The sequence below is a fragment of the Rhinopithecus bieti genome, unplaced genomic scaffold (genome assembly GCF_001698545.2).
Source record: "Rhinopithecus bieti isolate Rb0 unplaced genomic scaffold, ASM169854v2 scaffold_13225, whole genome shotgun sequence".
Taxonomy (NCBI): domain Eukaryota; kingdom Metazoa; phylum Chordata; class Mammalia; order Primates; family Cercopithecidae; genus Rhinopithecus; species Rhinopithecus bieti.
Window position 1 is genome coordinate 689,371 of NW_016807895.1, and position 16,071 is coordinate 705,441.

The following is a 16,071-nucleotide window of genomic DNA, read 5'->3' on the forward strand; positions in this document are numbered from 1 at the left end:
AATAAAAATTCAAGAAAGTTGTTAGCATTTTACATTTCATGTATTTGTCAGATCATTGTGGAAATTACCTATAACTTTAAGAAAGAGTAGAACTAGTAACCTCAGAAGAATGCTGGATTTATGAGTCTCTTCTGCCAGGTACTCTGTGGATCGGCATACTGATATGGACCGTATTTTCGGCATCCACTCAGAAAATGGCTCTATTTTCACTTTGAAAGCCCTTGACCGAGAATCATCTCCTTGGCATAACATCACTGTTACAGCCACAGAAATAAGTAAGTTGGAGCTACATCTACCTGAACACACTGTCTTTCATCAAAGTGGTAAAATAATAGCACTAGCTAGACTCATTTTCTTGAGTGGTATGATTGTATCCTTAGCAAGATCTTAGAGAAATGGCTTAGAATGTCAACACATTTTTAAATTATTTCTAAGGATTATCAAATAATTCATTCATTTCAAATTTGCTTTTCTTTTACACCTTAAATAGGAGAGAAATATAATTTAACGTCATAAAAATAATCTAAGAAAATTATCTATTACAAATAATACCTCATTCTCAATTATGTTTTCCTCAATTTTATTGTGCTTTTCATTTGGACCATGTAAGAGAGCTGAGATATTCATCAGCAGCCCAATTGAGAAAGTGAACACCACAAAAAGGATCTGTTGCTAAGCTACAAATGGGTGAGTGGTTTCACTGCTTCTGTGTAAATGAGACTGAAATCTTACACATGTTCTCGTTGCAGATAACCCAAAACAAAGTAGCCACATCCCTGTCTTCATCAGAATTCTAGATATAAATGACCATGCTCCGGAATTTGCCATGTATTATGAAACATTTGTTTGTGAAAATGCAAAACCTGGGCAGGTAAATAAAATCATTAAAAACTTAAAAGAATATATGTTCTCTTTACAAAGTCAAATGACATTACATCACTTTATTTGCAGGATTTCTTTTGTGCAAACTGTTGTCAATACTTCATGTCCACCATTTATTTATCCTTAACAAAGAACTCACAGTGATTTTTAAAAAGGTGATTTAAAAATGTTTTTATAATGGAATCAATAATATAGTGGGGAATATTATAACATATGATTTAATTTATATACTAGGTTTATAGTGAATATCACATATGTAGAAGCTGTTAAGTGCATTCATAATTATGCTTATCTTATAATTATAAGATCTATAATTATAATTATCTGAGTTATCTTCACTAATAGAATGAAAATATATCATTAAATAAAACATGAAGTATGAAAATGAAATTGTTTCATGTTACTATAAAGGTAATCATAATCATTGTTTTCTTGATTACATTTTGCCACTTTTAATAGTTTTAGGAGATTTTGATATGAGTGATATTTTGTAAGTTTTACAGTTTCATATCATTGAAATGAAGTAGATTTGTTTGTAAAAGAATTACGAAGTCTTCTTACAAAGTAATTCTTTCAAAAGTACATAAAGTAATTCTAAGTAAATGCAGAATATGCTCATTTTTGACAAAAATATAGTATTTTTCTGTAACAGTAACTGCATAAATTTTACCAAAAGTAACTTAACCATTTAGTTAACTACTTTAAAGATAAAATAGGTAGATGTTAAGAATCATCGGCCGGGTGCGGTGGCTCAAGCCTGTAATCCCAGCACTTTGGGAGGCCGAGACGGGCGGATCACGAGGTCAGGAGATCAAGACCATCCTGGCTAACACGGTGAAACCCCGTCTCTACTAAAAAATACGAAAAACTAGCCGGTCGAGGCGGCGGGCCCCTGTAGTCCCAGCTACTGGGGAGGCTGAGTCAGGAGAATGGCGTGAACCCGGGAGGCGGAGCTTGCAGTGAGCTGAGATCCGGCCACTGCACTCCAGCCTGGGCCACAGAGCGAGACTCCGTCTCAAAAAAAAAAAAAAAAAAAAAAAAAAAAAAAAAGAATCATCTATGATTCCATCATGCCTCTTTAAGGTAGAAAATAACTAAAATACAGTTTTTCTTCTATTCTAATAGAGAATATTATGAACTGAATGTTTGTGGACCTCCTCCAAATTCAAATCTTGAAAATGCAATCCTAGTGTCAGTGTATTTGGAGATGGTATTTCAATGAAGTAACTAAGATGAACTGAGCTTATAAGGGGATAGATCCTGATCTGATGGGATTAGCATACAAAGAAGAGATAACAGAGAGCTCATGCTCTCCCTTTCTCCCTGTCCCTGAATTCATGGACCAAGGAAAAACCTCATGAGAGCACTAAGGGAGAAGGTAGCTATTAATATTAGCAAGCCCTCAGCAGAAGTCAACCACACTAGCCTCTAGATCTCAACCTTACAATCTCCAGAACTGTGAGAAAATGCATTTCTGTTGTTTAAGCCATTAAGTGTGTGGGATTGTTATGGCATCCCAGCTGACTAAGACAGAGATACATAACACATTCCACCTACATATACAAAAATACAAATGAGATTTTTATTTGTAATAACATGAAATTGTTACATAGCTATTTGGATAAAAATTTGCTTTTCCTCTTTATTTTGCAACATACAATGGGCATCTCAGTTTAGTAAATGATTTTTTGAATTTGATGCTTAATTTTCATAGCATAGTTATATATGACTTATTCAATTACTTCCTTCTTAATGGAAATTTGGTTTCACAAAATGTTACCCTAGCAGTACCCCAGTCATACTATAATGAGCATTGTAGTACATTTTGCTTGTTTACCACCTGGTACTACTTTCCTTTGATATAATTCTCAAAGTAGGAACAATTAAATTATATCTATAAATATTAATAAATGTTCCCGAATACTTCTCCAAATCTGTCATAAACTAGGTGATATTCCCACCAAATACCTATGATTGCCTATGTATTTGGCAACCCTAGATTTTAAATATCTGCCAATATGTAAATTTCTCATAACACTTTTAGTGTGAAATCCTGTAAACTCATTAAGGCCAAACTTTTTTTTTTTTTTTTCATAAAAACATGGACTTAAAAATAATTTACAGCTGTATTAGTTCCAAGGGTTGCCATGACAAATTACCACAAACAGAATGATTTAAAACACAGAATTTTATTTCTCATAGTTTTGGAGGCTGGAAGTATAAAATTAACATGCGACAGGGCTGTGCTCTCTCTAAAGGCTCTAGGAGACTATCCTCCCTTGGCACTTTCTAGCTTCATGAGCTTGCCAGCCATCCTTGACATCTTTTGGCTTGTGGACGCCAATTACTCCAATATCTCTCTCCATCATTTCATGGCATTCTCCCTGTATCTGTTTCTGTGTCCAAATTTGCTTCTTCTTATGAAGACTCCAGTCATTGAATTAGAATCCTCCCTAATTTAGAATGATTTTATTTTAACTTGATTTTATCTGCAAAGAGCCTATTTCCAAATAAGTCACATTCACAGGTACTGGGATTTAGGATTTGATCAGATCTTTTAGGGGAGCACAAGTCAAACTACAATCACCTATAAATATTCTTTACTCACATATCTATTAGCATGATTATCTTTTACTGATTCATGTGTGTTATTGATATATTATATGGTAATATTTTATAAAAATTAAGTATAATTCATATTAACTAATTATAATTATTTAATACATATTACTCATTGAATTTAACCAAGTTAAAATAAAATGGATATTAAGTATATGTATATCCTCATAAAATATACAAAGCCCATCCAATAATTTCAATACCCCAAATGTCATATAATCAAAAGACCAACTTTTTATGATTTAAATTATTACTAAAAGTCAGATTTGTTATTGCTATTTAGGAACAGAAGGTTGAGCAAAATATTAGATCTTATATAATTATTTTCTTATGTTCCAATTTTCTAAGGAGAAAAGTTTATTAATTTTTTGCTAATAATTGTACACTTTCAAAAGCACTGTATTAAAAATACAGTTACATATCAACCTGTCAAAATGATATAATTATCATTAATATAAAATTAAAGTGGAAGTAGCACTGACTAGTGAGTATGTAGGTTAGTATGGTTATAAAAGGTATACAGTGAAATAATGGAAAGCTTAAACTATTGTGAATTTCAATAACTGTTCACCGCATAATGTTAGACTATGAGACCTGTTTGTTTTTGTAGAACAGAATGTTAAAAGTCAGAGTAATTAAATGACTGTGATTTCAAATTACACAGATGGGAGGCACCCAAATGTGTAGCTCAGTGCTTTTTCCACTATAAAATGCTCAGTGAAATTTTTTTGCCCAACCCATAGTTGGCTGTTCCATATTCCATTAGGACACATTTGTTATTTACTTACACTAGCTCAGTCAAGAGTTGTTCTAATTTTGAAACTTCAACATTGATTTTACAAAATCTTAAAAGCATTTCTTTGTATATCTGTCTTTGCAAATACTATTAAAGGAAAAGCAAGCAATTTAAATAAAATAGTTTAATTGTAGTAATGGTGTCCATAGCTTCAAAATCATTTTCTTTCTGATAGTACATGACAAATTGATTTATTATTTTAAAAATATATAAGTAATGTTAATATATAGGAATGATTGTGCTAAGCATTGTTGTTTTTAAAAATGCATCTTCTATGTACTCATCCTTTGAAGAATTATTTTCTAGTGGATGTAATGGATTGCTCATCAATTAATAATAAAATGGGCTGTGCCTTTCAACAATATCAAAAGAGGATAGGTATTGGAGGGATTGAATTTTTCTTTAAGCTGGCCAGGTATAAGACAATAATGCATTAAGATGCCTTGCAAACCATTGGGCTTAATGGATGTCTTTCACCCTTAACTAAATAAGTTACCTAAGACAAAACCATAAAAAATAAGACATTGGCATAATTTTCTTTAAATGGCATTTATTTTGTTTTGTTGCTTTGTTTTTGTGATGTATTTAAGGCACAAATACATGGATTTAAGATATCATCTAATAACAAGAAAATTGCCTTAGGCTTAATTAATTAATTTATTTATATTGCTTTCAGTTGATTCAGACTGTCAGTGTCATGGATAAGGATGACCCTCCCCGAGGTCACAAATTCTATTTTGAACCAGTGCCAGAATTTACTCTCAATCCGAATTTCACCATTGTAGATAATAAAGGTATAAGAAAATTTCTAAAACTAAAATCATGAAACTTTAAGATACATAATTAAAACACATATGAAAGTTTTTGGTTTTTTACATGTTTTTCTCCACCAGATAACACAGCAGGAATCATGACTCGAAAAGATGGCTACAGTCGCAACAAAATGAGCACCTACTTATTGCCAATTTTAATCTTTGACAACGATTATCCGATTCAAAGCAGCACTGGCACACTCACTATTCGGGTGTGTGCCTGCGATAATCAAGGAAACATGCAATCCTGCACGGCAGAAGCCTTGGTCCTTTCAGCCGGCCTGAGCACGGGAGCTCTCGTTGCGATTCTCCTCTGTGTCCTCATACTGCTTAGTAAGCTCTGTCCCTCTGAATGATCTTTTAACTACAAAAATCTCTCCCTCACAGTCCGAGGATGGTGTACTGAATAACACTTTTCTCCACAGATAAAGATAGAACATTTTCACTTTTTATTAAAATGGTTCTTTCGATTAGGAAAAAGTAAGAGTTTTGTGTGTGGGGATAGGCCCAGCTTTCCAGAGACCAAAATAAAGATCTAACAAATGCTATACACATGTGTATTTAAAAAATATATTTTATATCATTTGGTATTATATCTTTGACTATGTTCACTGTTCTAAGGGCATTTGATTTCATTGATTTCATCTTTGCATCAACTGTATAAGGTAAATACTTTTCTTCTAGAGAAAGGCTACATAATTCACTCAAAGTCACTCATTTAGAAAAGGCTTTAGCTGGCATTCAAACACAGATTACTATAGACTTCTCCTTTCTATTATTCCCAAATCAAAGACTACGTTGCCCTTACAAACAACAGTTCCTAACATATTCTGAGTTGTCTATATCAGATGTCTGACATGCAAATGCATTAAAGTTGTCACAGTAAGTTAGACATTTTCCCCTATATAGCTTGTTATACATTGGTGTGACATACCAAATTAAGAAGTTAAAGTTCTGTTTTTAAAAATATCACTATGTCACTGTGGTCATACCTAGTCCTGCAATATTTTCTAAATAAAGTCATGTTCCAACAGCGAATGTTTTATTTGAACATGCACTAACAGGACAACGATTTAATTCAATTAAACAGTTGTTCCACTGGAAAACATTCCAAAAAAAAAAAAATTGTTTCTATCAAATATTCAGCCCAAATGCTTATGCTTAGGGCAGGGGAGCTAGCCAAATTTATGTTCTAATGCTCATATGTGCTGGCTCCTTTTCTCTGCAAATCCTTTCAAGCTATCTGGATGAAATCCCTTTGGCCAGATATCCTTGCAGGACTTCAGTAGGGGATTGATGAAAGTGGGGAAAAAACATTTGTCTCAGTTAAGATGATCCAACTATTTAGAAAAACATTTTCTCAGTGTGGTTTAGAACAAATACACTGCTACCACCGCCATCAGCAGTTTCAATCCCCACCTACTGCTAGAGAGTTCAACTCCTCTGTAAAATATTTTTGTATCCCTATGGAGATAAAAATTTGGCTTAGCCTTTTGGCTAAGTGCTACTGATTTCACGTGGTTTTATTCACTCAGGAAGTTCCACTTTCCTAATTTAGAACCACATGAAAATATGTTGGTTAAATCATTTGAAAAATTTCTGTATTAATGTAATGTACATACACACACAAAGATAGTCATGCACACACAGGGAACCAAAAGCATCCCCCTAAGTAAGTTTAGATATTTTAACATTCTCAAACTAAATTTGATACTATTTTTTTCTATGCAGAAATCCTAGAAGGTTTCTTCTTATATTCTGCAAAGTCAGCCACCTTTGTTCCTTGAGCAATAAGGAAAGCCCTAATTTCTTATTTTCCACTTTCCCAGTTCATTGTCTAAATGGGGAGTAATTTTCTATTATTGTAGTTAAAATTGCTTCTAATTCAGAAATTTACGTTTTCAAAATTACTAAAGCACTTTATTGTTATTGTGAGTCTTTATGGTAATGGCTGGACATAGTTACTGCATTTCTATAGTTAAGAGAGTTTGCTTTTATAAGATAGTGACATAGTACTGGCAATAATATTTTAATGTACTTTCATACATTTTGAATAAATCTAACTCTTAGTTTATATCTATTTTATAAGGCAAGATGGAAGATTAAAATCTAGGGCAGGGATTTTAAACTTTTTGGTTGTAGGGACACTTTTGGCAGCCTGATGAAGTGAATGGACCTAGCCAGAATGATGATTTAAATTTATTACAGTAAAACATGTAAGACAAAAAGGAAATACACTTACACAAATGAAATAAAAAACACAAAGAAAACTGTGCTTGTTTATCAAATCATGCATGCCATATTCTGGAGCAAGTCTAACTATGGTTTGATTTATCTGTCAAACTGTGATGCAATATAAAATATCTGTCACACACACTGCCACTGTCACCATAGTTTATGCCAATAATCCTATTGAAAAGAAATGCTAAATTTGAGTTACAGATGAATGGAAATAATGAGGCACTTTTTTTTTTCAGTTCTTATCCTAGTCTTTCTGAATTCTGTTCACATGTTCCAGATTAATAACGTCAATCTAAGAAATGATCTGATAATATTAATATGGTAGAAAAGGAAAGTTCAGAACAGATTCTACGGATCATTTGTGGGAATTAGTAAGTTTTTATTAGCTAAGAAACCCTTAATACTTAACAATTGACTACACAATTGTTATTTTATTGATTAAAAAGTAGATAACTTATAAATTTATTTAATCTTAAATTTAGAAAGAAATCTCTTTTCTAGTGCGTGGCTGAAATTTGATAGATGTCTCAGATCCATGTTGCGACTTAATTAATCGTTTATGTCCACTTTTAAAAGGGACGAGGAACAGGCCGGGGGCGCGGTGCCTTAAGCCTGTTAATCCCGCCACTTTGGTGGAGGCCCCGCAGACGGCGCGGATCACGAGGGTCAGGAGATCGGGAGACCATCCTGCGCAACACGGTGAAACCCCGTCTCTACTAAAAAAGTACACAAAAAACTAGGCCGGCCGGATCGGTGGCGGGCGCCTGTATCCCAGCTACTTGGGAGGCTGAGGCAGCGAGGTAATGGCGTGAACCGGGAGGCGGAGCTGGCAGTGCAGCCAACGCATTAGCGCCACTGCCCACTCCAGCTGGCGCGACAGAGCGCAGACTCCGGTCTGAAAAAAAAAAAAAAAAAAAAAAAAAAAAAAGGAGGAGGGGACAGAGCGTCTCATTTTTACTGCCAGTTTTCTTTTTTTAATATCTCTAAGATGATCCTGAATATAGGGCTCAGTTCCCAAACGGCCCAATTCTGTGAAGTCTAACTACAGATACTTCGTTATCTTTCATAATTATATTTAATTATCTTTAATTATCTTTTGTAAAATCTTACTTTTACTTTTACGAAATTAAAGATAATCTTTAATTATCTTTCGTAAAATCTTACTTTCAGTTAGGAAGAGCTGAGAAAAGTTTGCTGGTCCATATGAAAATAACATTGAACAGGGCTTTAGTATAGTTATAGGGGCATCACGGGCCATGTTGAAGTGTAGTCTCAATGACAGTGAGTATGCTTTGTTTAATCTCGATGTAAAAATTGAGAAAAGGAATAATAGCCAACATTTTCTTATTTTCTGTGAAGCATAAATAATACCGACAAGCAGTGAAGTACCCTAAAGTAAAGGAAACCTGGTTTGTATTTTTTCCTAGTAATGCTGAAGTGTGTTTTGACGATATTTTCTTGATTTTATTCTCACATTTCTTATATGTAACGTTATGGGCTTGTCCAATTTTAATGGAAAATTTATATTTTGAAAATCGTGTTTGCTTATTTTAAATGAATGTTATTAATTGCAACATGCATTTGTTAGAAAAGGTTCATCTTCCAGTACACATAATTTGAATTGCAGTATTATAATGAGAAATAAGAAAATATATTATATGAGGAGAAGTTCACAGTTCACTTTGTAACATAGGCATGTAAACAATAAAATAATACAGCAAGTAGAGGGAATACAATTAACATTTCATTCCAAAAGTTTAAATCAGATCCTATATGTCAAGGAAGTCCTCATTAACAAGATACAGTCTGAGGTGTTTTGTAAGATAAGTTAAAGATGAGTTTGAGTTTGAGTTTTATGTTGTAACTTTTAGAGTTATAGTTCAGTTTTCTAAGCCCCTACAAAATTAGACCAGTAAAGGAATTTAGTTAAACCTATGAGATATAGAAAGTGATAAAATCGGTGACACATACATGTTCATGACATATTCATGTGTGTGCGTATGTACACGCATAATATAGGAATATAACGCATATACAAATATATATATATGAGTAATGTTTGCATATATTCCCTTGAATCATTAAGAAATGATACTTGTGCCAAAGTGAAAGGAATGATCAATATCATGAGTAGAGTTGTAGCGTTTTGTATTTGAAATAAGTGCACATTTGGAAAGACTGCTGATGTGTCAGGCAATTGCAGTTGGATAAATATAATAATTGTACTTGAATAAAGCTTTTCAATGCCAGAAGTTCATAGGATAGTATGTCTTGACAGTAAATTAATGGCATGGTAATATCTGCTCCTTTATCAATACAATGCATCCAGTCATTGCCTTGAGAAACTCTGTATTTCTACAGGGTAGTTAATTATTTTATTCGATTAATCTTAATATCTCCTGTACCAAACAAATTTCACACTCAGAAGTGTACTCTATTTTATCCTGACTCATGAAATCTCACTATTTTCCCATTTCTTATTAATAGTTTTAGTCGTGCTGTTTGCTGCATTGAAGAGGCAAAGGAAAAGGAACCTCTGATAATTTCAAAAGACGATGTCCGGGACAACATTGTCACCTATAACGATGAAGGCGGTGGGGAAGAAGATACCCAAGCTTTTGACATTGGCACATTAAGGAATCCAGAGGCAAGAGAAGACAGTAAACTTAGACGGGACGTAATGCCCGAAACTATTTTCAGATAAGGAGGACTGTGCCTCTGTGGGAAAATATTGATGTACAGGATTTTATCCATCGAAGATTAAAAGAAAACGACGCAGACCCAAGTGCACCTCCATATGATTCCCTGGCAACGTATGCCTATGAAGGGAATGATTCCATAGCAGATTCGCTCAGCTCTTTAGAATCCCTCACAGCTGATTGTAACCAAGATTATGATTACCTCAGTGACTGGGGCCTCGTTTTAAAAAACTTGCCGATATGTACGGGGTGATGATAGTGACCGAGACTAAGAGGATTGTTTGACTTGATCAATATTAGTGGAAGTACTGTCTATGTTATTAGATTGAGTGGCCTGCATTCTCTTCCTGGGAGGAAATTTTCAAAATTGAAATTACAAACAATACGTAGGTGTTGTCTTAGTAGGGATTTGCTTAATCAGTAAGTTTTCGTGAATGAATACGAATGATATAGATATTTTAAAAGTAATAATCAGTTCACCCTCTTTGCCTAACAATCTCGGAAGGAAAATATATCACATCAATAATCAATAAAATACTTAAAAGGCTTTTGTGCCTTTTCTTAGGTATAATAATTTATAAATGTTTTCTTAACTGACTTTCAGTCACCTTTACTATTAAACTAAACATTGTGCAACTGCTTTGTAAATTAATATGGAAAAGATATATCCCTAATGACATAGGAATGACTATTACTGCCATATTTATTTAGTTGAAGAATGTCTTTGTGTTAATTCATTCATATTTTATAAATGTATATTTATATTTTGTATTTTATGAAATACTAGTATTTATAAAATACATTTNCGTGTTTGCTTATTTTTAAATGAATGTTATTAATTGCAACATGCATTTGTTAGAAAAAGGTTCATCTTCCAGTACACATAATTTGAATTGCAGTATTATAATGAGAAATAAGAAAATATATTATATGAGGAGAAGTTCACAGTTCACTTTGTAACATAGGCATGTAAACAATAAAAATAATACAGCAAGTAGAGGGAATACAATTAACATTTCATTCCAAAAGTTTAAATCAGATCCTATATGTCAAGGAAGTCCTCATTAACAAGATACAGTCTGAGGTGTTTTGTAAGATAAGTTAAAGATGAGTTTGAGTTTGAGTTTTATGTTGTAACTTTTAGAGTTATAGTTCAGTTTTCTAAGCCCCCTACAAAATTAGACCAGTAAAGGAATTTAGTTAAACCTATGAGATATAGAAAGTGATAAAATCGGTGACACATACATGTTCATGACATATTCATGTGTGTGCGTATGTACACGCATAATATAGGAATATAACGCATATACAAATATATATATATGAGTAATGTTTGCATATATTCCCTTGAATCATTAAGAAATGATACTTGTGCCAAAGTGAAAGGAATGATCAATATCATGAGTAGAGTTGTAGCGTTTTTGTATTTGAAATAAGTGCACATTTGGAAAGACTGCTGATGTGTCAGGCAATTGCAGTTGGATAAATATAATAATTGTACTTGAATAAAGCTTTTTCAATGCCAGAAGTTCATAGGATAGTATGTCTTGACAGTAAATTAATGGCATGGTAATATCTGCTCCTTTATCAATACAATGCATCCAGTCATTGCCTTGAGAAACTCTGTATTTCTACAGGGTAGTTAATTATTTTTATTCGATTAATCTTAATATCTCCTGTACCAAACAAATTTCACACTCAGAAGTGTACTCTATTTTATCCTGACTCATGAAATCTCACTATTTTCCCATTTCTTATTAATAGTTTTAGTCGTGCTGTTTGCTGCATTGAAGAGGCAAAGGAAAAAGGAACCTCTGATAATTTCAAAAGACGATGTCCGGGACAACATTGTCACCTATAACGATGAAGGCGGTGGGGAAGAAGATACCCAAGCTTTTGACATTGGCACATTAAGGAATCCAGAGGCAAGAGAAGACAGTAAACTTAGACGGGACGTAATGCCCGAAACTATTTTTCAGATAAGGAGGACTGTGCCTCTGTGGGAAAATATTGATGTACAGGATTTTATCCATCGAAGATTAAAAGAAAACGACGCAGACCCAAGTGCACCTCCATATGATTCCCTGGCAACGTATGCCTATGAAGGGAATGATTCCATAGCAGATTCGCTCAGCTCTTTAGAATCCCTCACAGCTGATTGTAACCAAGATTATGATTACCTCAGTGACTGGGGGCCTCGTTTTAAAAAACTTGCCGATATGTACGGGGGTGATGATAGTGACCGAGACTAAGAGGATTGTTTGACTTGATCAATATTAGTGGAAGTACTGTCTATGTTATTAGATTGAGTGGCCTGCATTCTCTTCCTGGGAGGAAATTTTTCAAAAATTGAAATTACAAACAATACGTAGGTGTTGTCTTAGTAGGGATTTGCTTAATCAGTAAGTTTTCGTGAATGAATACGAATGATATAGATATTTTAAAAAGTAATAATCAGTTCACCCTCTTTGCCTAACAATCTCGGAAGGAAAATATATCACATCAATAATCAATAAAAATACTTAAAAGGCTTTTTGTGCCTTTTCTTAGGTATAATAATTTATAAATGTTTTCTTAACTGACTTTCAGTCACCTTTACTATTAAACTAAACATTGTGCAACTGCTTTGTAAATTAATATGGAAAAGATATATCCCTAATGACATAGGAATGACTATTACTGCCATATTTATTTAGTTGAAGAATGTCTTTGTGTTAATTCATTCATATTTTTATAAATGTATATTTATATTTTTGTATTTTTATGAAATAAACTAGTATTTATAAAATACATTTCATTTTATTTAATTCCTAGAGGCAGATCTGATCTCATTTATAACAAAAATGTTTTACACCTTTAAATGTAAAACATGGTTCACTCAGGGAAAAAGCAGTTCAGAAACTACTGCATGGATTTGGACCTACAATGTAGTGAAACTATAAAATAATTTGGTACCAATTGTTATTTTTCTGTTTCATCACTTAAATATTGACTAATGTTTATAGAACCACTGATGTCTAACCATCAATAGAGTATGAGACACATTTGGAATATAAAATATTATATATATATATATATAGTTGTGGATAATAAACTTTAAGGGTTTTTTTTTGCAAGTCTTTACTACGGGATCAACCAGTGGATTATATTTGAGAGTAAATGAAGTATATGTCAGTAATGTTATGTAAACATAGAAAAAATCTAAATCAGTCTTCTCTCAGTAGTATAGTTTTCAAAATGAGAAATCATAGTTCTGATTTTTTTTTTCTTCATGATGAGGCAATTCATGGGATATGTGCTCAGGTGTGCGTAACATGTTTAAAATGTGTATTGAAGAGTAGAGAATTTGTTTTTAAATTTGTTATTTTATTGAGGAAAATCGAAGTCATTATAGTTGAGAAAGTTTTGAAAAAGCTAAGGAAAAGTAGAGAAAAGAGACTTAAAAGAATGTGATGGTTTACTAATTATTGCGATTGTCTGGAAAATAGAATATAGGCATCTCAAAGCATGGGAAAGAAGACGAGATGGGAATCGTAAGCAATCATCCTCTGCAAATATTTGAAAGACTGCCGTGTATAATCTGGCCCTGACATGGCCTACAGCATAAAATTTCAACCAAGATATGGGAACTTCACAGAGAGATTGCATGTTATCTATTTTCTGTGCCCAGAATTAGCCTTTTATTCCTCTTCAATTATTCATAGTTTAGGCAGCAAATGCCATGCTTATGGTGATTCCTAGGTGAAATTCATATAGGAGAAATTTAACTTTGTCTAGTCTGTTACCAAGAGGTTTTAAGGAGCAAATACCAAATTATAAACATGTACTTATTTGTTGCTATATCACTATGTTGTAAAGTTTTTGTAGACCAAGACTAACTCAAGAACTTTATCTTCGATATGTAACACACATTAAATATTTATTAAGATTTAATTTAATGCCAAGAAAAAGACATACTGGACTATTGAGAATTACTTGATATGTTTCCCAGGATACAATCACTCAGAAAACAGAAAGATTTTTAGTTTTAGTTTTGATTTAGATAATTTTAGTTTTACCTTAGAAAGGAATTAGTTTCCTCATTGCCAAAGCTCATCCATCATAGATAGACAAATACCTAATAGGATATATAAAGTGACTTGAGATAATGAAAAAATAAGTTAGACATTGAGCAAGGTGTCTTATAATCACTTTATTCTATAATCACTACAAGGTTAAATAACAATAAGTAAATCAATTCTAAGAAGACTTATACTGACTGTACATGTAGTGGTTGTTTAAAAAACAAAGACATTATGTGGCGAGAGAGTTGAATAAACTGGTAGTTACATAGCTTGCCTGGGCTTACCATGCTTGAAATACTAAGAGCAGTGCAACAAACGAACTTACCTACAAGGTGTAGATCTATGATTGATATGAGAGAGTAATATTGTCATTAGATAGAATAAAACATTAAGTATTTTAACTTGCAAAATATTATTTGGCTGTCTCTTTTTGAGAACTAATGAAGTTAGTTTCAAAGTTCTCCCTTTCCTTGATCTGTGAAATGACTGACCTATGGTAATCTTTGTAAGAAGCACAGAGCTAGAAGAATTAACTGGTACGCAATTATTTTTATATACCTGACTTAAATGCTATGAATCAGAGGATCTGATCGAATCAAGGAAATTAACAGATCTGTGTAACACTAATACTTCCCATCCTTTTCCAATAATCTAGGAAATGTCCATAGTAGGTAAAATGCATTCAGGAGCCAGATGGATCAGATTTTATTTTTTCGTTACTAGCAAACTAAATGAATCATTGAAATTCTTCAGAAAAACACACATCACAACATTCACCCTATTGGATTTGGAATTTATTTTACTAGATGCACACAATATCCTCAGTAAGATTTGATTCTATTACTTTATTCTCATGAACTATGGGGTTGTTAAATGTTGAAGATAATTTATTCTTAATGTGTACTTGCCAAACTAAATTAATTAGCTCTGATTATTTCAAACTAAAATAGAATTAAATTAAAATCAATTGAGTAACCATTATCCCAAATATAAACTTAATTTCATTGTTTTATTTAGAAACTTCAACAATTTTCAGAATATGTCTATATTTATATTTGAATTTCTTTCAGTATGAATAACCTATCTACACTATTTGCATGTTAATACAGTCTGGATATTATTCCGTTCAATTTTGCTCTCAGGCACATTGAATCGATTTCAATGATTTAAATACCAAACTTAGTAAAGAAAATAAAATAGTAATAACAATAAAAGCAAGCAAACAAACAGGAACAAAAAAGTAATAATATCTCACCTTAGTTAGTGGTGGATATTGATCATTCCTGTCACTTCGGCACAAGTATCATAATTAGCCTCCGGAATTCTTTATTCTGTTGGTTGTACTTTAACTTTACCCAATCTTCTTTACTGGTTCTTTCTCTTCTTTTCTAGCTCTCTATTTTAGAGTTGTCCAGGCTTTTTTCTTTTCTGGTTAAATTCAGGTCCCTGGCATTCTTACCAATTTTCCATGTTACTATACCTGTCTATATCTATATCTGTATCTAAGATATAGATTGAAATTTTCTGATTTTATACCTCCCACTTTCACCTCTATGTAATAATCCAAACATATATCCAACTATTCTAAATTTCTACTTGAATAAACATATCAAAAGTAACATGTCCAAATTTTAATTACTGATTTTCACTCCTATGTTTTCTCAGCTTGCCCCATCTCAGTTAATGTCAGCTCTATCCTTATAATTGTCCATGCCATAAACCAAGCAGTCAATCTTCATTCATTTCCATCTGCTATCTTCCATATCTAATACTGTAGAAAATCCCATGAATGATACCTTCAAAATGTAGCTGATATACAATGACCTTTCATCATATCTCCTGCTACAATGCTGGTCTAATAACCATACTTGGATTATTGCAGTTTTCTTCTAAGTGTTTCTTCTCACTAGCTTCTGCTCCTGCCATCTATTTTCAACCCAATACAGAGCAGATATGCT

At 32.9% G+C, this 16,071-nt stretch overlaps 1 protein-coding gene across 1 annotated transcript in view; it reads left to right on the forward strand.

Annotated features, from left to right (window-relative positions):
* The window catches only part of CDH9 (cadherin 9), a 180,427-nt gene extending 168,126 nt beyond the window's left edge, over nucleotides 1-12,301 (forward strand). Inside the window, exons 10-12 of the mRNA XM_017884076.1 lie at nucleotides 4,974-5,091; nucleotides 5,191-5,442; nucleotides 11,814-12,301. Coding sequence (XP_017739565.1) covers nucleotides 4,974-5,091; nucleotides 5,191-5,442; nucleotides 11,814-12,301 — 858 coding nt within the window. The remainder of the gene's footprint in view (nucleotides 1-4,973; nucleotides 5,092-5,190; nucleotides 5,443-11,813) is intronic.
* The last annotated feature ends 3,770 nt before the right edge of the window (nucleotides 12,302-16,071 follow it).